This window comes from Aquarana catesbeiana, linkage group LG03 (genome assembly GCF_042186555.1).
Source record: "Aquarana catesbeiana isolate 2022-GZ linkage group LG03, ASM4218655v1, whole genome shotgun sequence".
Classification (NCBI taxonomy): domain Eukaryota; kingdom Metazoa; phylum Chordata; class Amphibia; order Anura; family Ranidae; genus Aquarana; species Aquarana catesbeiana.
In genome coordinates this window covers 541,447,799-541,469,760 of record NC_133326.1, presented here as the reverse complement: position 1 = coordinate 541,469,760, position 21,962 = coordinate 541,447,799, and the positions used below count along the sequence as shown (strand labels likewise).

The 21,962-nt window shown below is 43.2% G+C and overlaps 1 protein-coding gene across 6 annotated transcripts in view; it reads left to right on the top strand.

Annotated features, from left to right (window-relative positions):
* Positions 1-21,962, top strand: part of SOX5 (SRY-box transcription factor 5) — a 300,676-nt gene that overhangs the window by 140,011 nt on the left and 138,703 nt on the right. For 5 of the 6 annotated variants that reach the window (XM_073621454.1, XM_073621453.1, XM_073621455.1 and 2 more), the window contains one exon: positions 17,426-17,512. In XM_073621454.1, the coding sequence (XP_073477555.1) occupies positions 17,426-17,512 (87 nt within the window). Of the gene's footprint in view, positions 1-12,120; positions 12,258-17,425; positions 17,513-21,962 lie in introns of those variants that run through there. The other variant, XM_073621459.1, reaches the window with a different exon arrangement.

Here is a 21,962-nt window from a genome sequence, read left to right as displayed (position 1 = left end):
CTGTGCAACTATCCAGGACTTCAAACCCCCCCCCCCCTTCCAAATCTGTGCAGCTATCCAGGACTTTACCACACACCCCCTTAAATCCCAAATCTGTGCCACTTTCCAAGAATCTCATGCCCCACTACTCAAACCTAAATCTGTGGCACTATACCTTGCATCCCCCAATCTGTCCAACTTTCTAGGACCCCCATTGCCCTATATACGTGTAATTATTCAGGATCCACCCCCCTCCCCCCCAATCTTTTTTATATGCAGGACTCCCAGTCTTATCTTTTCTTTCTTCCTTTCCTTTCCTTTCCTTTCCTTTCCTTTCCTTTCCATTCCATTCCATTCCATTCCTTTCCCTTCCTTTCCCTTCCTTTCCCTTCCCTTCCCTTCCTCTTACTCCTCTCTATCTAATCTACCTTTCTTTTTCTCGCACCCTCTTGCTTACCTCTCTTCTCTTTTCTTTCTCTCTATCCATCTCTCTCCTTATCCCCCCCTCTCCTTTTCTCCCCTCCCCCTTTCCTCTTATACTGAGTACACAGGGTAATGGTCGGCGGCTTAGCTGCTCGCTGCTCTGTTTTTGCCAAGATTATTATATAAAGAAGTAACAGAATTGCATCTAGCGAGGAGTGTAAGTGCTTTCCAAATTGAGCCTCTATTGTTCAACCATGGAGACAGTTCTCTGATAAATGTGGCTTGTTGCCATCCTTCATCGCGTTTGTCTCTGCAGATCGCCTCTGTTACATTTTTACCTGATGGAGGACCTGTCTTCAGACAATCCACACAATCCCCCCCACCCATTGCTGATGCTATTCTACACTGCAGTTTCTGGATGAGGCTTATTAGCAATGTTTTTCTCTGGTTCATCACATAACCAGTGCATGCGCACTGTGGACCTGTCTCTGTGCTAAAAATAAAATAAAGCCTTGGGACAACTGTTGTCATCAGCCTTGGTCTAAGGCCTTATGCACACAGGGCTTAGAAAAAACTTTTACCGGCGTTTGAGGTTTTGTTTTGGAGAGGAGCTGAAAAGCAGAAAAACCGAATGTAGATGCGTTTAGGTGCGTTCGAATGTTAATGCATTCCAGTGAGCACTATAAATATTCTGGTCAGTGGAATCCATTAATGCTTTAAACATTTGACGCACCCAATGTGTGTGCAATATGTGGTTTTTAGCAGCTTTTCTCCTGTAAGGAGTTCCGGTGTTTAGAGGAGCTAAACGGACACCTGGAGTGGGTGAATAATTGTCCTCGGTGCTACAAAGTAATATTTCTTTACTAATGAGACCCATGTATGGCTGCAAATAAAACATTAAGTACAACATGTTACTTATAGCCAAAATATCTGCTACACTGCTCAAAAAGTACACAGTAGGGTCCTAACCTTATTTTATTTCACCAAAACAAAAGGGTCAGTGTTTTTTCTAGCAGACATAATCTGCAAAAAAACACAAAGGTTGCAATTTAATCCAAAAGTGTTTGTAAACCTCAGACATGAAATATGAACAAAGAATATCCTATTATTTTTACTTGTCTCAAGAGCACAAAGTGTCTTTTCTCTCTGCTGTGTTCCTTTGCTATCAGCATGAGTCTCTTCTGACAAGTTTTCCCGAAACCAAGTGACAGGGTAGGGAGCTCCAGCACACAACCTGTGATTGACAGCCTCAGCTCTGTTCCTGTGTGGAGGGGGGGGTGTCCCTTCCCTCCAATCAGCTCCCACAGCTCTTCTCACTGAGATCTGCAGTGTGTAACTTCAACTCTCTGCCCCCTGCTTCCCCAGAAATGCTATAATATATCTGCACTTTGAACAGATGTAGAGGACAAATGCTGCAGATAAACAGGTACAACTTATGTAGGAAAACTTGTTTCATCTCTGTGTATAATCTGAGGCCATCACTTCACTGGGTATATGTAAGGGCTTACAACCACTTTAATTTTACAATATGCCTACTACTAATGCTTTGTGGTAGCTTTTTCTATATTGTGTGTCTGCTGCCATTCGCAAATGGTATTAACAAATTTGACCTTGTTTTTGTACCTGACGAATCTGTTCTTGAATGTGTGTGTGTGGAGAGTACACCGACCCCTCTAGATGTCTTCTAATGCCATAAAGAACCTTCCACTGCGCATACTGTCATACAATTTCATAGATCTTAAACTTTTCCTTGTAACTCGGATACAATTGATATCACCCCAAATAAGTTCATTCTACTACCTCACCAATCCTACAACTTTTAGTGAAAAACCCCACAAACATATTTAGCACTTGGCAAAGTCGTCTGTACAGAGGATGTGTGCCGGTTTTTCTCAGTAATATTGTATTACGTACTTTAAATAATAAGAAGACCTCATGCACACTGGACGTTTGCCCTGCTCTTCCGAACTCCTTTTCTCATGGCAGGAGAAAAGCCGCAAAAAAAGCGTCTAAAGCTGCATTTTGCAAACACATTTAGGTAAGTCAAGCATTTGGGCATTCATTAATTCAATTGGCTAGAAGAATAATTCATTCTGATCATTGAAATGAATGAACACTCAAGCACTAACCATGCCTAGCATTTAGACATACGGGTGGTTTTTCTGCTGAAACGCTGTTCTCCTGAACGCCTTTTTTTTTTTTTTTTTCTGCCTCTAAGGCCTGGTTCACACCTAATGCATTTTGTAGTGCATCTTCCGTTTTTCAGAAACGCACTACAGTCCATCTAACATGGTTTCTATGGGTCATGTTCACATCTGTGCATTTTATGGAAAGGGCCAGGGACTTTTTTCTGGTTTTTGGTTCCATAGACTTCAATGGATCAAAAATGTGTATTGAAAAACGCAAAATGCACCTAGAATATGCATAGGTGTAAACCAGGCCTAAACGCTCCTGCCTTTAAATGCCTGTGTGTGCGCGTGGACAGACGGGCTAACATGGTGGGGTGTTTAGAGGCATACAAAAAGTCACTCCCTTAAATGTGTAATTTTTGACACCCAGTGTTCATGAGGCTGGAAAGTTTGGCAAGTACCCACCGGGGTGTGCCAGCCTGTCCAAGGGGTCTTTCTGTATAATCTATATTTATTGGTATCACCTCCTGGGTATGTGTGCCCTGTCCTCCAAGCAATTCCTGTAGGCACATGATTAAATATCTGTTCCAAGGGATAATTTCCTAGAAGTATGCAGTGACTGTTCGTCTTAGAAAACTAGTCACATCAGTCTCTGCACCATAGAAGCTTACACTCCAATGTCCCCACCACACTCGCAGCATGCTTTTTTTTTTTTTTTTTTTTTTTTATAGCTATGACATATTCTGCAGTGCTGTACAGAGAACACTGAGCCAGTCACCTCAGTCTCTGCATTAGAGGAGCTTACACTCTAATGGCCCACCACAGTCACACATCTATTATTATACATTTATATAGCTCTGACATATTCTGCATTGTTGTATAGAGATCACTGAACCAATCACATCAGTCTCTGCACCAGAGGCGATTACATTCTAATGTCTCACCACAGTCACCCACTATTATACATTTATATAGCACTGACATATTCTGTAGTACTGTACAGAGAACACTGAGCCCAGTCGCATCAGTCTCTGCACCAGAGGAGCTTACACTCTAATGTCCCACTACAGTCACACGCTAATAATAGTGTGTGACTGTTGTGGGACATTAGAGTGTAAATTTTTTTTTTTATTAAAAAAAAAAATCATACAAACATACAATTTAATTAATTAAAAACATATTTACACAAAAATAAACCACAACTAAACAAAAACAAACGTGCTTACATCAGTTTCCTGACATAACATAGAAAGAAACATATTTTAATGACAATAAAAGAGACTACAAACCCTGAACCTCAACTTAAACACAATCCGGGCTAAGAAACGTTTTGAGATTTAATCGCCATCAGGATGCGATTCCAAAACCCCCCCCATTCACCCCGACTTCCACATCATTCACCCCGACTTCCACATCATTCACCTTGCATTCTGCACTAGCCACCCTCATTCCCTTCCCATCTCCCCCATCATCCAATCCATCCCTCACTCCACCCGCACTTCTGCCATGCCGAGGAGGAGGGGTTGGCACCACCATACACGCTGGTCCAGCACCCTCTGCTGCCTTCACTACACTAGGAGAAACAATAGGTGCAGACACGGACTTGACAACCACACTTTCTGACACTGACGGGGAGACGACTGACTGGGGAGACACTGACACCACAGATGGCCTCACAGACACAGATTCTGACGGAACAGAGACACTAGGATCCCCTGGTACAACCTCCACCAACCCAGACTCTTCTCTATCCAGACGGAAGAATTCCTCCACTAACTCTGGCTTATTGTGCAAAGCCTCAGGGCACCGGCTATAAGGGTGACCAACCTTATCACATAGGTTACATTTGATGATGTTACAGTCCCTTGTCAGATGCCCCAGTTCCTGACACAAAGAGCACTTCTGTTCTGGACATTTAGATGAGAAATGTCCCTTGACTCCACATTTATGGCACAGCTTAGGTTGACCAGGGTAGAAGATGGTAATCCTATCTCTACCAATAAAGACAGAGGTGGGCAAATGCTGGACCACATTCCCACACACACTTAACCTCATTGACGCTGACCACCCACCCATCCAAATTCCTCTATCATCCACAATCTTTTTAGGGGACACAACGTTTCACTAAACCTCCTCAACCAGACCCATAAATCCTCAGGGGGTATAGACTCATTCCTAGTTAGGATAGTCACATTCTTAATCAAGCGCTGACGTGAGACAACTTTGGGGACAAGCCCCTTCCAGTCTGGCAGGCCCCCATATACATTCTCAAATCGCTCCCAAAACAGATCCAGCGACTCCGGACGCTCAAATGATAAATCATATTCATAGGAACCAACCGGACTGATAAGAGCATAAATATCCTCCGCCTTAAATCCCATGGCTAGGATCCACAACCACCCTCCTGATAGGTGGAATATATTCTCCCTCCCACCTGAGCTGTACCACATTCTTGTGTTTAATAGAAGGTGCATTCGGTGAAAGTCGCACAACTGGCTCCCTTCCACCACCAGCAGCATGACTTTGTCCCGACACAGCCTAGTTCTGGGACAGAGGACACATTAACTGGCTGCATAGGAACCTCTGAAATCTGGTTTGGTAAATTACCCACCACTTGATCCTCCCTCCTCCCCTCCAGCACAACCGTCCAGCTCACCATAGTCCCAGAAGTACCACAGATACCAGCAGTACCATCATCAAGTAAAGTCTTCTGTTTAGAAAAATTACCAGCTGTTTCAGCATTCATACAGTCCTCCTGCTCTGCAGTTTCAATGTTCATGCGACATTCCTGCTCTGCACTGTTAATGTCCATGTGGGACTCCTCACAGCCAGCAGAACCTTCTCTGTCTGGATACATGCCATCTTTTATTGCATTCCCATGATCTTCATCTGATGGGTTGGTGCCACACAAGGGAGATTCCATTTCTGTAATGGTCTGCAGCAATCCACCATTTTCCTCAACCTCCTCCTGAGATGACCCAGGCCGCTGGGGAGGGAGGGGGGCAGATACTGACTCAGGTGCAACAGATCCTGAGACAGGGGTAGTACTGGGGCCACCATGTGAAGCCACTTCCTTACCCCCCATCCATACTGTCGCCGTTGCTGTGGCGTCTACCCTCTGGCTGGTACTGGCACAGGCACTCTCCTTCATCTGTTGGAATATCTCCTCATTCTCACACATTTCTCTTAACATCTCCTTCAGAGAAGCAACCAACTTCTCATGCTTTTTCAATGCCTCCTCCAGAGACTTCAGCTTGGATACTTCTCTCTTACAGTTTCCAGACTTACTATGCAGGGATTTCTTTTTCCTGAGATCTTCTTTCATGACAGAAAGTTTCTGTTCCTCTTTAGCAATGTGGCAAAGTCTGTTCACCACTTTATCCTGGAAGACTGGTAAGGACTCTTCTTGCACAGGGACAGGCCCAGGATCCATTGCAGCCTGAGCACATGGAGTAGGCCTCAGTGCCTCTGGAGAGCCTCCACCTTCTTCTTCCCCCACCCACTGCATGGGGGCTGGGGGAGAAGCCTGCAGGACAGTCCCAGGCTTGATGTTTCCTCTAGCTGAGATCCCAGTAGAGTGAGCCAACAGCACCTTGCAAAACAGCACCACCTGGTGGAGAAGCTCCTCTGGTGCAGAGACTGATGGGACTGGGCTCAGTGTTCTCTGTACAGCACTACAGAATATGTAAGTGCTATATAAATGTATAATATACATTTATATAGCACTGACACATTTTGTAGTGCTGTTTTCAGAGAACACTGAGGCATTCGCATCACTCTGCACCAAAGGAGATTAAAATCTTCTGCCCCCCCCCCACCAACCCCCACGCACAGTTAATAATAATATTATTATACAGGATTTGTATAGCGCCAACAGTTTTGCACAGCACTTTACAACATGAGGACAGTACAGTTACAATACAATTCAATACAGGAGGAACCAGAGGGCCCTGCTCGTTCGAGTTTACAATCCAGGAGATGGAATACAGTCATACATATACTTAGGCAAAATTTGGGTAAAAGCTGTACAGTCTCCCTGTATTTTTCTGTGTTTTCTGTAGGAAACTGGCTCACCCAGAGAAAGTCCACCCAAATTCACCACAATCGTACAAACTCCATGCAGACAGTGTCCTTGTGGAAACTGGGTGCAAGACCGCATCGCTTCCAGATGACCGTGCTGACTGCTTAGTCACTGTGTTGGCCAGTAAGGTTAATGCTCATACATAGTATAGGTTTTCCTTGGGCCGTCCTGAGAAACGTATAGCTCATACAGACGCGGTTATTTCTGTACAACGCTGTCATCTGCCTTCTGTTTAACATTTTAATTAGCAGATTGCCTCCAGACTTTTTTCCTTCTGCACTTTGCGGCAGAATTATTCCGAGCGACCTCTCCAATAATTCCCTCTCCTCACACCGAGTGTCTCCTGACAGTTTTCGGAGATCTACTCTGCCATTGTTGTTGAGATTTCTTGGAAGATCTGTGGGTGACGGAGAGGGAAAGAGAAGAAAAGCTTCAGAAACCCGATAACTGCGGCTTTAAGTCTGTAAGTCTCCTGTTCCTTTACGAGCGCACCACCGCGAATATTTTGTCTAGCTGCAGGGGAAAAGCTTTGTCACACAGTCCTCTGACAATAGACTTAAAAGTACAATGCTTTGCCTCAGATGCCTGGAGGTAGTGCAGCCTATTGTGTGAGTACAATGGCCTTCTATTACTGCATTCCTGCATCGCATAGGTTTGTCAGCCCTTTAATAAGTGACAGACCTCGCTTGCAAAAGCCACATTCCCGGCCCTCTCCGCCTGTTCTACAAGAATGTCGAGGCAAAACACAGAGGGGAAAAAAAAGTCACTTCTTATTCTTGTGTTTCTTAAATGGTTATTCTACTAGATACTTTCAGTACATCAGAGAGAATCTATACAATAACTATAAGCTGCAGAATGTTTCCTCGCTCTGCTGCCGCCTCGTATGTTTATTTTATTTACTTTTTATTCATTTTTAAATTATTCGCATATACTGCAGATCCTTACAGAGAACATTAAAGCAGTTACACTCTGTACCAGAAGAGCTTACGCTTTCTTGTTTCCTCTCAATCATATACTGGAATTAAAGCTGAACTCCGGGAAAAGTAAAAAAAAATATTCAGTTTTAGTGGGACTATCCCCCACACTGCAAGGGTTAAGTGGTCGTTTATGTCTAGGAGTATGGGGAAAGCACTACCCGATATTCTGCTCACGCAGCCCTATGATGCCAGACTGCATTTCATCCTCTGTACTTCATGGGTTGGATGCCCTCTGACATCAAGACAATGGCAGGGCCCATAGCCCTGCATTGGAAGTGAGGAAGCTGAGGAACAACCCACTGCCAGAGCATAGGGGAGCACCGTCTGCCACGGGAAGTGGACAATTGGATAAGTAATACTGCCTTTCTAACCTCTAGACATAAACAAGCATTTAACTCTTTCAGTGCAGATGTGCCCCACTGATAGGGACAATTTTTACTTTCTCTGGAGTTGGATTTTTTTATTCATTTATTTAACGTTTACTTTGACATATTCTTCAGCTCTCTACAGAGAACACTGAGCTATTCACATCAGTCTCTGTACCAGAGGAGCTTACATTCTAATGTCCCCAACTTGCACCATATCATACATTTATATAGTTCTGACATATATTCTGCAGTGCTGTACAGAGAATACTGAACCAATCACATCTGTCCATGACCCGAGGAGCTTACACTCCAATGTCCCCACCACAGTCGCACACTATTATTAATTATTATTATACATTTATACAGCTCTGACATTATCCACAGGGCTGTACAGAGAACACTGAGCTGGTTATATCAGTCTCTGCACCAAAGGAACTTACACTCCAATGTCCCACCGCAGTCGCACAATATATAATTTTATAGCTCTGACATATACCGCAGTGCTGTACAGGGAACATTGGGCCGGTTACCTTAGTATCTGCATCACAGGAGCTTACACTCTCATCTGTCCATCACAGTTACAGACGATGAAAAATAAGAGGTGGTGGTCTGTCTTACTATTTATTAGACTTGGGAGAGTGAAACAGTCAGTGAATTTGAATTCTAAAACATAATTTAATTATAGTAACATTGTATAAAGCTGAGAAGACAGATGTGAAGTATGGCAGGTTGCAGGTTTCATCATATTAACCGGTTTACAGAATGCTGGATAGTAAGTAGTGTCTAGTCTTGTATATTGCAGAAAGTGGCTTTTATATATATATTTTTAATAGTCCATTTTTAGGATATGTCTACCTTGTGTGCCAGTCCTTTGGTTGTTTGTCTATGACTAGTGGAGATCAGCACCATGTGCAGCTTCAGGAAATGTGGAATCAATCCGATAGGATTTATTTGCTGATGGAGCCAACGAGGCCCATCCCAGGAGCCATTGCTGTGAGCAATGTAGCGGTGTTCATTCTCTGACATCCTTCCAGAATCCTTGCTTTAGATCTTTGTAAATCACAGAACAAGGACAAACATCTAGAAGTCAAAGTGAGGTCAGGGCTCCTGTACGGGTTCAGTGCTGCGGAAAGCATTGAAGTCATTTATCAATATGTCAGCCAGGCAGGCAGCATTTTCAGAACTACTGAAGGCTTGAGAAAAGGTTTAAATGACTTCAGTATGTTTCAGTGTAGATGCAGCTCTATTCAGTATTTCCATTGTCTCCTCGGAGGGGCTCTTCACATGGACTGAACTGCATTAGTTGCAATTGCTGCTTGTGTCTGTGTTTTGTTAAACTTCCTGGACTATAATGGACGGAATGACTCCTGAATTCTGAATGTGCCCATTCCTGTGTTACAATGTAACATACAGCTGATTGGTGAAGGCTCTAGAACAGGGGTCTCAAACTGGTGGCCCTCCAGCTGTTGCGAAACTACAAGTCCCATGAGGCATTGCAAGGCTGACAGTTATAAGCATGACTCCCACAGGCAGATGCATGATGGGACTTGTAGTTTTCAAACAGCTGGAGGGCCTCCAGTTTGAGACCCCTGCTCTAGAAGGTCTCCCCCTGGCATAGAATTGACCAAAGTAGCTAATTGGAGCTGAAGGAGGACAGGATCATACAATCACATTTACCTTCCTGCAAACCTGTGAGTGTTACTCACCTCTATGGCACCTGTACAGGTAGAAGAGAGTATTAGAAGATTCTCTTCTTTTGGGATACCCAGTTCTAAAATTGCAGCTTTGTGACCACTTTCATCTATGCACAGTACTAGAGGGAGCACATGTTTAGACATTTGATGTACAGTGGGCAGCACAGTCGCTAAGTGGTTAGCACTCCCCCCTGGCAGTTCGAATCCCAACCATGGCGTAACATGCCTGGAGTTTACACGTTCTCCCTGTGTCTGAATGTGTTTCCTCCCACACGCCAAGGACATGCTGGTAGGATAAAGTGTATGTCACCTCAATATTTCATATTCCTGATATGTCCGTTGTATCATGTACTTATGTTTAAAACGTTTCCTGTTCTCTTTGTATTTCTTCCTTTTGTGTGAAATACCTAGTGATTCTGCCAGTCCCTCTGCTTTCTTATTTCAAACTGACCTTTTATAGGCATGAAAGCACATCCATCTCAGCGTGGTCAATTTTAAGGCTGTGCTGGAAGAACAGCCTGCCTGTCCTCCAATGGTCAGAACTGTTCTGCTGTTTCTCCACCCCCACCTCTCTAAGCCTATTATACAACTGAGAACAGAACTCATGTGATCACTTATTTAAAAAAAAAAAAAAAAAAAAAAGGTTATTTATAAACTGAATGGGTTGTTTTGCAATATGGGGGTTTACATATACTTTAAGTGCCGGTTCACACTGGAACGCGGTGCGGGGAATCCACTTTCCGTACACGTTTCCTGCACTGCGTTCAAAACGCGCTGTGTCTGAGATCTGCAGCGGGTGTCAGTGTAATGTTCTTGCCACCCCAAATGCAAATGGCAAACAGAGTACCAAAGTATGTAAGTATGCAATCCATTTGCAGTGCGTTTAAGAGTAGTGCATGCATTACACAGGAACGTGAGCGTGCGTCTGTGCGATTCTTGGTGTGAACCAGCCGTAATTGTCTCCTTTTCTAAATTGGCTCTAGTATGTACAGTATATACATGAATGTGAGTTAGGGAACTTATATTGTAAGCTCACTGAGGGCAGGGACTGATGTGAATGTACAATATGTAAAGTGCTGGGTAAACTGATGCCACTATATAAGTACTGTAATAAAAATAAGTATGTACTTGGCTGAGCAGCCATTAATGTGGATCTGTCATCTGTGCCATTATGACTGAACACCTCAAAAGCTGAATTTGCTCATTTGTGAAAATCTGTTGTTGGAACGTTTGTCCGAACTTCTAATTGTAGGCAGTCGCTTTTCATTTTTTGACTATAGTGACGAAAAAATTTGAAGGAGCAGGATGAAAGTGTTTTTGTTTTTGTTTTTTTGTTTTTTTCTTGAACAAATACAATTTTAACAATGCATGTGGTCTTCATTTGGGAAATTCCATTCATTCCAAAATCGAACATTAAAAGCAAATGAAATGTTGAAGTTATTTCAAATGACATTGATCAATCTATGATGGCATTATGTAATGTACGGACATGGTTTTTCTTAGGAATGATAGTACTAAAATATACCAGTTTTTGGGCCAGCTTAAGTCTGAATCCCTCCTAAACCATGATCATACTGCATTGCGGCAGAGGCAAGGTTGGTCTTGGATAGCCGTAAGGTGGGCACCATTATAGAGCACCACTCCATACGGGTCATAGTGCAGACAACCTCCTTCCCAAAGGGTATAGCAGGTTTGTTGGGTGCCTGTTGCTGGATGATTCATAGATGACTTGATTGGTTTTATTGTACTAATGATGTGTTGTCATGCATTCATCTCAGCCAAAGCTCACAACCCCAAATTTGCCCCTCTACATGCGCTATCTCCTCACCGTGGCAGTTGTTCCTGGCCACACTCCATTCATCAGATTCTTTGCGGACAGAAAAGTAACTTGTATTGAATCCTCAATGCTGAATCTTGGTTGCATGGATTAATAATTACCAATGTTTTTGTTTTTTTTTAAAGTGTCACTAAACCCACATTATAAAAAAACTATCAAATTATGTATTACAGTACATGCTGTTCATACTCGCTCATTCAGCTAGGGATTGTGTAGCTCTAGAGGCAACTCTGCACATGCTCGGTTTTCAGTGAGTTTTTATGCTGAGCATTTCCTCCCTATCACATCTGAGCAGCCCAAGTGACTATAGAGTCACACATGTGGGAGTATACACAGTGCTAAATGACAGCCAACTCCCTCCCTCCCTCCTCCACGCCCACTAACCAGCTAAACACAAGGAGGGGGGCGGGATATTGTAGATTAATGGAGGCTTAACCTCCTTCTTATTCTAAGACACATGCTGGAGGGGCATGACACAGCCTGTGACTGGCAGAAATCTGTCTACACCATGTTATTTCTGCAAAATAATAATATATATATATTTGTATAACAATTTTAAACCGTTTCATATTATTTATTTTAACTCTATTTTCCAAAGGCTGTTTGTTTTTTTTACATAGTAGGTAAGGTTGAAAAAAGACACAAGTCCATCCTATATGCATATTTGACCAGCAACAGAGGATTAGAAGCTCCTCCTGCTTATGTTTCCCTGCAGAAAGGCTGGGAAAGATCTGGGTCATGTGACAGCTGTATATATATTAGGTAAAAGGTACTTAGATGTTTTTTTTTTTTTTTTTAATAAAATAATTACAATGCCATCATCCACATACAGAAATGGAAGGGACAATCTAAATTTAAACAGTGTGTGTTTAGTATCACTTCAATACCCAAACTATTTGCATCGCCAGCAGTAAACAAAGTTTGCGTGGTTATCGTAAGCCAGGCCACAGCACATCCCAGAATCTAATTCGTCATTGCTAATAAAAAACAGAAATTTACAAATGATCCCTAACTTTATCTAGAGGCCTCTTCTTAATTCCAACCCCCATCTAAATCCAGCTTTCATTGTCCATCCCTGGTTGAGAAGTCCCAATCATGTCACTAGAATTCGTTTCTCTGATCCACAATGCTCTTAGTTGGCTTATAACTAGCTGTGGAGTCCTAACAATAACTACTACCTGGCAGATCACAAAAACTTTTCAAAGAAAGGAGGATTGGAGGTCATGACCCTTGGGTTAGGACCTTTTCAGCTCCAGAAGGCGGTGAACAGGGAATTCTTGTTTGAGTGCAGCTTCCAGCCAAAACAAAGCAATAAATATTTTTGAGCCATCTTATAATTAAATGCAGCGGCTGTGCTGTGAGTCCTGCAGGGCAGTTCTTCCATCCGTGGCTTGTTAACCCTTCCATCGCCGCAGGCCACGTAGACGGAGCTGAAAGCTTTTTGGCCGCAGACATGATGAGGAATCACTTTGCACGTCCCTCCTCTTTCTGTGGGAAAATTAACCAGGTTCCAGTAATTGTTTGTCCTTCAGAAGAGCCTGTCGCTTTGATAAGTTAACAGGCATTGGGTTTTATGTTCCTAGCAGGGGGGATTGTAATGTCCAAACAAGCCGGTACGCACATAAACACCAGTGAGGGGGCAATTGCCATATACTTTCTTAAAAGGGAATATTAAATGGCAGCATTGTTATTAAGCTGAATCATATTGGGACTCTTATCTTTGCGCGCTCTATTTTCTTGCTGAATGGCGGAGTCATAATCACGGTTTTGAAAGCGCCGGGTAATTGTCAGCCGTCTCAGCTCTGACATGAGTATACAATTACATTGTTGAATTCACTCAATTGTCCTCCACATTTGAATAGCATTTGTATGCACTGCCATCAAGGGGGGAGCGATCGGCAGCGTTCAGGTCAGCGTGGCAGAATTGAATGTCAAAATAGCGGGGCAGGGGTTGCTGGGATCACAGTGCGGTGATTCTACCCTCGGCGGCACAAGGAAAGTTTGGTTTGTAGATGGTGCACAAACTAGTTTCCCTGTCGGTGTATTGTGGGTGTATGTAGATGCTGCAGGTGTGTGTAAATGACTTCACATGTGCATTTGTTGAGTTTTGTTTGTATTCAAAGGCATCAAAGCAACCACCACAGATTGTTATTGGATTAGTTGATTGCCTGTCAGGTGCATCTGTAAATTCCAGGAGTGTAGAGGGGAAGCTGACAACTGAGCTGCTAATTGAGAGGCAGTTGCTTAGTGTTGTCAGCCTCTGACAGGGAGTGCCGTTACTGGCAGGATCTCCAGGAAAGAAAATTCACGAAAAAAGATTTGCTGCAGAAAACTGTATACAGTGAGGTATAATGTCTAACATATTGAAATTGCTTTGGGGTTTATAGACAGCCTAAATTAAAAACGTATTGGTTAAATCCTGGTTCACACCAGTGCAATTTGACAGTTCCAAATCACATGATAAGTTGCACCCTATTGCTGGCAATGGAACCCCTCAAATTGCCTCGACTCAGAAAAAGGTTCCTGCGCTACTTTTTTTTCGATTTCATTGCGACTTGTATAGACTTCTGTTGAACAAAGTCGCAAGCCGCAGTGAAATCGGAGGTGCAAATTACACTTATCTGCGACTTTGAAATCGTGCTGAAGCCACACTGGTGTGAACCAGGGCTAAGTCTTTTATTTAATGACAACATTTTAATGTAAATAATCTTTTTAATGTATCATAATAATTTTATAAATTTAAGTTATACATACTAGTTGTGTTCAGCCATTGTGTAATCCTGCTTATTAGTGCTGTATTGTGATTGTGCTTTCCTGTTCCTCCTTCTCTGTGTCTTCCAACCAGGTCTGATCCATAGAGAACAATACACCCTCTGGGTGGCTGAGATTTAAAGTGTGAACCCCCTACCTTGTTGGAACAAAACTCATTCAGTTTAAAATAGAATGCAAGGCAAAACATTTGTGTATACTTTATACATAAAAAAATTATTAATACGTTTTTTTTTTTGTTTTTTTTTTTTAATCCTAAAACCTCTGTTCTCAGCTGCATAGGGAGCTTAGGGGGTCGAGATTGCAGGGGGACATGTCAGCAGAGGAACAGCAGCACACTGATCTTCCCAATGAAGAGCTAGGCAGGGGGCGTGTCAGCGCGAGTCTTGGCCATTGGAGGACAGGCAGGCTGTGCTCCAAGGTAGACTTCAAAGAAGAAAACTGATCACACTAGGATGGATGTTCTTCCATGCCCTGGAATGATCAGATTGAAATAGGAAAGCAGGAAGACTGACAGAATCACCACGAATTTCACTCAAAGGCAGCAATACAGACAGTAAAGGATACATTCTCATACAAGTACATGGTACAGCAGGGACATATCAGGAATATGAAATGTTGGGTTTACATATTCTTTAACATCAGCAGTTGATGAACATATACTAGTATACAGATGGGGTGTATGAATTAGCTCGGTATGAAATGTGTTTTTGTTTCCTCTGAGAGCTTTAAAAAGTAACACGTTTTGTTCATTGATTGCTACTTTTACTGACACTATGCTAAGATCATTCCAGTATTGGTATTTGTAAAGGTAGTATAAGTGAAAATGTAGAAGTACTGGTAAGTGTCCGTGTTCCTCAGTGTTACCTGCACCTGTATTTAATATCTGTGTCACAACAGATATTTGCTTGTGCCGATCCATGTAAATAGCCCCTAGCAGTATGAATGTTTTTAAAGTGGAAATACACCCTCCAAGCCCTTGCACATGAAGTTGTCACCATTATGGCCTCGATTTTAATCTACAATTGCTGCACAGGTGATCAGCTATGGCACCGGCTTGAAAGTTCAGTTAAGAGCTGACATAAGCACACTGGTGACTGTAATAGTTATCCCCAGAAACATGCTGTTTAATGTAACTGTTTAGGGAAACCATTAAAGCGTCCATTGAGAACAGGGGGGGTTCACGTGCACCGGTGACATCACCAGTGCTGCTTAGGTAAATATCCCCTTAACTGTACACGTTTACCTACAGGTAGGCTTTTTTTTATATGCTTACCTGTAGGTAAAAATACAAAAAAAACCTTTACTACCACTTTAAATTGATGGGCGTAGTTCTGCTTTAGGCTGGGTTCTCATTGTTGCATTGTGGTAGCACACATGTTGTGCACTGTGGTGATATTCATTCTTAATGGAACTCCAATGCACATACATTGTAGCACACTAAAACACATGGTAACGTACTCCTATGCGTTGTGTGCTGCATTGCCAGAAACAGTACAAGCACCTTTTGTGGTGCATTAGGCAGCCTGTTCAAATGAATAGGCTACATGAACACAACGCACGTTAACATTGGGCATAATGTGTGTTCATATGAGTGCATTTGATTTAATTACACACAACAGTGTGAACTCACCCTGGCCATACATGTGATTTTCAGCCAGTTGCAACCACTTTTGATTCACTAAGAATCACAAATATGATTACACGGTTCTCTCCCCAAAGCACCCAGGAGTTTGATCGAAGACCAAAATTGAGTCGATTGCAACGTTGGGAGTGATCAATAAAATATCTGTTTCAATAAAGAAGGAAACATCATTATGGTTAAAGTGAAATGTCCGGTCCTTTACAAATGGGCTCACATTTCCACAGACACACTCCAAAATCTTCTGGAAAGCCCAGAAGAATGGAGGCTGTTCTAGCCACAAAGGGAGCCAAGGGGGGCCCTCCATATTAATGGCCATGGTTTTGGAATGGGATGTCCAACACATTTATAAAGGTTTGATGGTCAGGTGTTCACATATTTTTGACCAGAACTTGTATTATACTTTAGCCTTTCTTTTCCCATAGGCCCCTGAAGGAGGTCACATGAATTATTCAACCACCTCAGGCATCGGTTCTGTTGTTGCCTTTCACAAATATAAATGTTCATCATGGCTAAGATGGCTGGGTTGGACAACTATGATTTGTGGGTATCTATAGACATGAGGTGATTGTTGTCCATTCTGGTTTTCAGTCTGCCCCATCACTGTTGTTTTTTCACTTAAGCCTATGTTAAAGGGGATTGCATGAGGCGCTCTCCTTACCATGCCATAGTATTAGCATATGAGCACACCGGCGACCTGAGCACCTATGTCTCGAGCTGGATTAAAGCCATTTTAAGGTTTTCAAATCCTGCCCACACATACAGCCTTTCTGTGATGAGCAAGACTAACCTAAATGGTCAATTTAAAGCGGAACTAAACCCATCGATTTGTCGGTTTCCCTAAACCGTTACATTCCTGGAGTGCCAGGATTGCGAACTGTCACATTTGCTTGTGTCCTCAACCAAACTGTCAAACCAGCAAATGGCTGGTGTTTTAATTTATAACGTGTACAGCACCATGGCAACAGCAGATTAAACAGAGGCTAAGATGGCAGCTTCCTTGGCTGCGAAGGATAGAAGGGTTTAGTTTCACTTTATTCTGGCTATACGTGGTTTACATTTTGGCTGATTCCTGCTGAATAGAACAAAATTCAAGCTGTGGGTGGCCTTGCCAGCACCACCTGGCTTGACAAAAGCCTATAAAAAAAATTGATAGAACAAGGTGGACATTTGTTGGCCGAACAGCGACTGCATCCAATTGCCGTCACCATTCAGGTATTCAGGCAGCCGCAACACCCGCTGCAGTGCAGGTTCAATCATCCAGTTCACAAGGCTGAACAAAGGACATCTAACCATGTATCGCTAGCCTTACTTCTGTAGATCAGACCTAATGTAGAAAGGAGAGGGGGGGGGGGGATTTTGGGTCCAGGAAGTAGTACCAGTCTGAGGTTTGGGGTTGATTAGTTGTGTGATAATATAAAGCGGCAGGCAGGACTGGGATCCTCTGCTCCCCCCCTTGTTAGCACTGTGACTCTCATTGTGTCCTGAACTCTTACACTAACACTTGTCATCTTCTTTTTTTACAGAAACGCCCAGCATTGAAAAGCTTTTGTCGAAGGACTGGAAGGACAAGCTCCTGGCCATGGGATCGGGGAACCTGGGTGACATAAAAGGTGAGAAGAAGAGTTTGGTGTCCATTAGATAAGAATGAGGAGGAAGCCAGGCCTTGCTACATGGTATTGTGAGATACTTTCCCTCTAATTGTCCTGCGGAGTCCAATGCTGAACAATACTTCATCCGCAGCTCTTCCTCTCCGCAGAGCATTGTCTATTGTCATCTTCTTCCTCTCTCCTCTCTATTGTTTTCGTCTCGGCTCGTCACAGAAAACAGTCCACCCACAACTGTTATATAATTGCCGATTTCCACTGAGGGACTTGTTTCAATTTTTAGTTTGATGCCGTGCTAGTTCTTCTAAAGGTTTGAAATGTTTTATCACTTTGCTGCTGCAGTTCCAGGGAATTGTAATATCTTTTTGCGAGGAGAACTGTTCAGATTCCAAATGTTAAGATTAGTGTTTGTAGACAAAAGGAAGAAAATGAATCGGAGTTCCCATATGTAGCAGGAACAGGGATGTGTCCTCTTCAGATCTATTCAGTCATGTTGAAGAAAACAGTCAACAGCTGGCAAACACTGCCGGGCCGCTGCTTGAGAACCCTAAAGGCATCACTGAGAGGTCCATTATGGCTCTTGCTGTGGGGCCTGTGCTGTGCAAGGGTACTAGTACAATATACACTTGCGCTGTACCTAATTATGACAGCAGGAAATTCAGAAGATGTAAAACCCTTTGAAGGGTTCAGGGGTGCTTCCGCTTGGCAGATTTAACAGAAATCTGTCATAACAAAATGGAGGCTGCCATTGTTAACCTTAATCTGAACATGCTAGTTGCCTGGACATTACACCAGTCTGTGACTTTAGTATTTTCTGAACAAGCATATAAAAAAAAAGTGGGAGCAACGTCAGAATCCCATATCTAAATAATTGTTTCAGATCAGTTACTTAGTACTGAAATGTACTGAAAGAGGATCAGTTTGACAACCAGGGAACTAGTATTTTTAGAAGCAATGCTCAGCATGCAATATATATCCTTTTTCAAGCACATTCTTATGCTTGGTACACACAAAAAATATATATTTTTTTGGTCCAAGTGCTGATTGGATCCTGATCAGCTGCTGGTTTTCCTGCAAGCTCGTTCGATAGAAGCCGGTCTTGAGACTGGCTTCTGTTGCATGAGGAGCTGTACAATTGGGCCAAAAGTCAGCCAGTAACTGCCAACCCAACCATGTGTACCTAGCTTTAAACATGGGAAGGTTTGCACAAATTGTGTGGCACAAGCAGATGCCCCCTGACTGCCATTTCTTGGGAAGAAATTATCGATCAATCGATCAGACTGATTTGAAAACTGTCATGGTTTTCCTGAAGATAGGCCAGCACCGGTGGTCACACCCTCATCCATAAACAGGAGTGCAGTGTCTGCGTTCATGGTGGTACCTGGCCAGCAAGACCCCTCCTAGCGATAGTGTCTGCTAACCTGGCCTGGATCAGATGTCTGCAGCCTGGTGTCATAAAATATCTTTATGTATATAAGATGCTGGCATGTCGCAGCCATGGGGAGGGGGGTGTAAGGATAACGTTCGACCCTTAGTGGGTTAATCAACTCCAATTTTAGAAGTCCTGAAACTGCTTCTAGATAGTCCCCGCAAAGCTGTAACCAGAGCCTGGTGTTTTGGTGCGCTCTCTGGCGTCTGGTTACTACCTTTTGGACAGAGCACCTTTTATTTGTCCCTCGTCAGACAAAGTTTTGTAACGGTGGCAAAGCACAGGGCGGATATTAGGTGGGGTGCAGCTTTGGCAGAAAGCTGTGAAAACAAGGCTCGGTTTATTGTTCCTGCCGACTAGCGTGACACTGGCAATTACTGTCCATTGTTTGTGTGGGGTTAGCAAGGAGGCAGGATGCAGTTCAGGCCTCCCCTCTGGGGTAGATTAATTTGACATGAGTTCTCTCAGGTCACAAAGGGCGCTTATTTACTGCCTGGAGAATGAGAAGTTTGTGCCACCGCTGGCCCACAAAGGCAGATTCAGCTGCTGCACAGCTGTATTTAGTGAGACAACACGGCCTGTGTACACTCAGCTGTCCGACACTGCTAACAAAGACATTCTGTGCGAGGCCTGCACATAGCCAGGTATTCTCGCCTGCCTGTTTGCCTTGGCACATTCGCCCTTCTTCTTGTTAGAGTGACTCGAAAACACCATTTTTACTCCAGTAATTCCATTTCACTCAGATGAAGTTGAGAATTTCCGGGAAAACACATTTAAACGTTAAAGAACTGACAGTGACCAGTGTGGAGTATGCCTATACAGGAGCTGCACCGTACACCGAAGGGTGTAAGATAGATGGCACAACTGTTCATATCGCCCAAAACTGATATTTAGGTTATGAGTGGATATTGATCGGCTGAATTGAGCATTTTTAAAATATCTTATATTTCAGTAACAAACTTTTTAGAGCATATAGAGCAGGCACTGTCTGTGTTAGAGGAGCTTACACTGTAAACATCCATAGTCTTATTTATTTGATATAGTGCTGACATAGTCTGTAGCGCTGTACAGAGAACACAGGGGGCCACTCATATCTGTCTCTGCTCCAGGGGAGCTTACACTCTGTCTCCACCACAGTCGCACAATATTATTATTATACATTTATATAGCTCTGGCATATTCCACAGTGATGTACAGGGAACACTAAGGCACATCAGTCTCTGCACCAGAGGAGCTTACATTCTTTCCCACAGTAACACACTTGTTGTTATGACACATTTCTTTAGCTGTGACATATTCCACAGTGCTGTACAGAGCACGATGAACCAGTCATATCTGTCTGCACCAAAGGAGCTTACGCTCTAGTCTTCCCCACAGTCCACACTGTACTATTATTATTATTATACATTTCTATTACTTTAACATATTCCACAGTGCTGCACAGAGAACACTGGGCCAGTCATATCTATCTCTGCACCAAAGAAGTTTACACTCTAATCACCCCCCTTCCCATAGTCGCATGTTTAAGGAATTGTTTGTATGGGAGACCTATATCCTGATACTGTTGGATTATGAAAGTTAACACTTAGAACTAAGCCCAGGACAAGTGTGCAGAATGTCTGTATCCCACTACCCCACCATGAAGCTTCTCCTATTGTAGCCTGGCAATGCACTGTAATGTAAATCATACCAGGGTTGCAGACTAGCCATTACACACACTGCAGTTGCATTCATCTAGCAGTAAACCCTCCCATATCAGCCATTAAAAATGTCCAGTCTGCTGCCTCGTATTTATGAATTGCAACTTTCCCTCAGCATCTCCTAATCAGAATATAAACCGAAAATGCACATCACCCAATAGTATGCAAGTTCTTTTGTGCTTTAGCAGCCTTTCTATCTGTGCTTTCTCAGTCCAATCGTGTTGGTGGTTGGATGCAGATGTTGCAGAATGCGCAGTGTTTAGGTGTGCGGACAGACAGGATATAACCCGGCATTTATTTTTAGTTAATGAAGAAGTAAATGGTATCGGATGGCTGTGATTTCACCTGGGCGGGGGTTTTATTAAGGGGATTAGTCCGTCATCTAATTGACGATAAATAGATTAACTCGTTCTGCATTTGTGAAGTTATCAGCCCTTCCAGACAAATTAGCCTTCCTACGATTTATTCCGCTTGGCTTGGCGCACCAAGGCCTTGTCAGATCTGGGTGAGCAGGAACAATGCTGAGGAGCCTGTGTAAGGAAAGTTCTCCCCTCGCCTCCCACAAGTGTGAGTGCATGCCGCTGGTTTACACCACAGCTCACTAGTGCAAGGGTGTTCGACCCCCTGCTGGGGTGATAACTGTGCTGACTGTGACACCCCCTCACTCCTACAATGGCTCATTCATGTCAGTCACACATTTGTACTTAATGGTGGAAGAGTGTCACCTTCAGCTTCTTCTGTGTCTTTCTCTGTGGACCTGTCAGTAACTTTATAGGTCTGCGTGAATTACATGTCACAATATACAGCAACAGTAACATTTTTCAGACTCTCATTAAAAGCTGTTCTTGATCTCCAGTCAGTGACTTTGCTTTGGCCGAGATGTTGTCATCAGTCTGCTGCAAGTGAAAGCATTTCCTCCGTCTCCTCCTCCCCCAGTGGTGAGACTACAATATTGTCACTTTGAGAGGCTGTGTCAGGGGCTGATCTGTGTCAGACATTTATGAACAGAGCCAATAACTGTATAGACACCAACATTTACATGGTTGTGTCATCTCTGGGTTTGGCATCTCAATCCTGGAAGTAGATGTGGACCCTGTATGACGGCTGAAGAAAGATGGCTCTATTCTTCTGAAGTGAAAAAGCAGATGAAGGTTATGTAAAGGGGTAAGGTTATATAAGGGTAGTAAATACCTGGAAGTATTACATTGGTGTATTGCTCAGTATGCATGGACCCACTATCCCTGAATTCCAGGGTCTGTGTACCCACTGTGCCCATTATAAGGGTCTCCCACCACCCCTGCATGGAGTTCCCCAGACTTTACACATG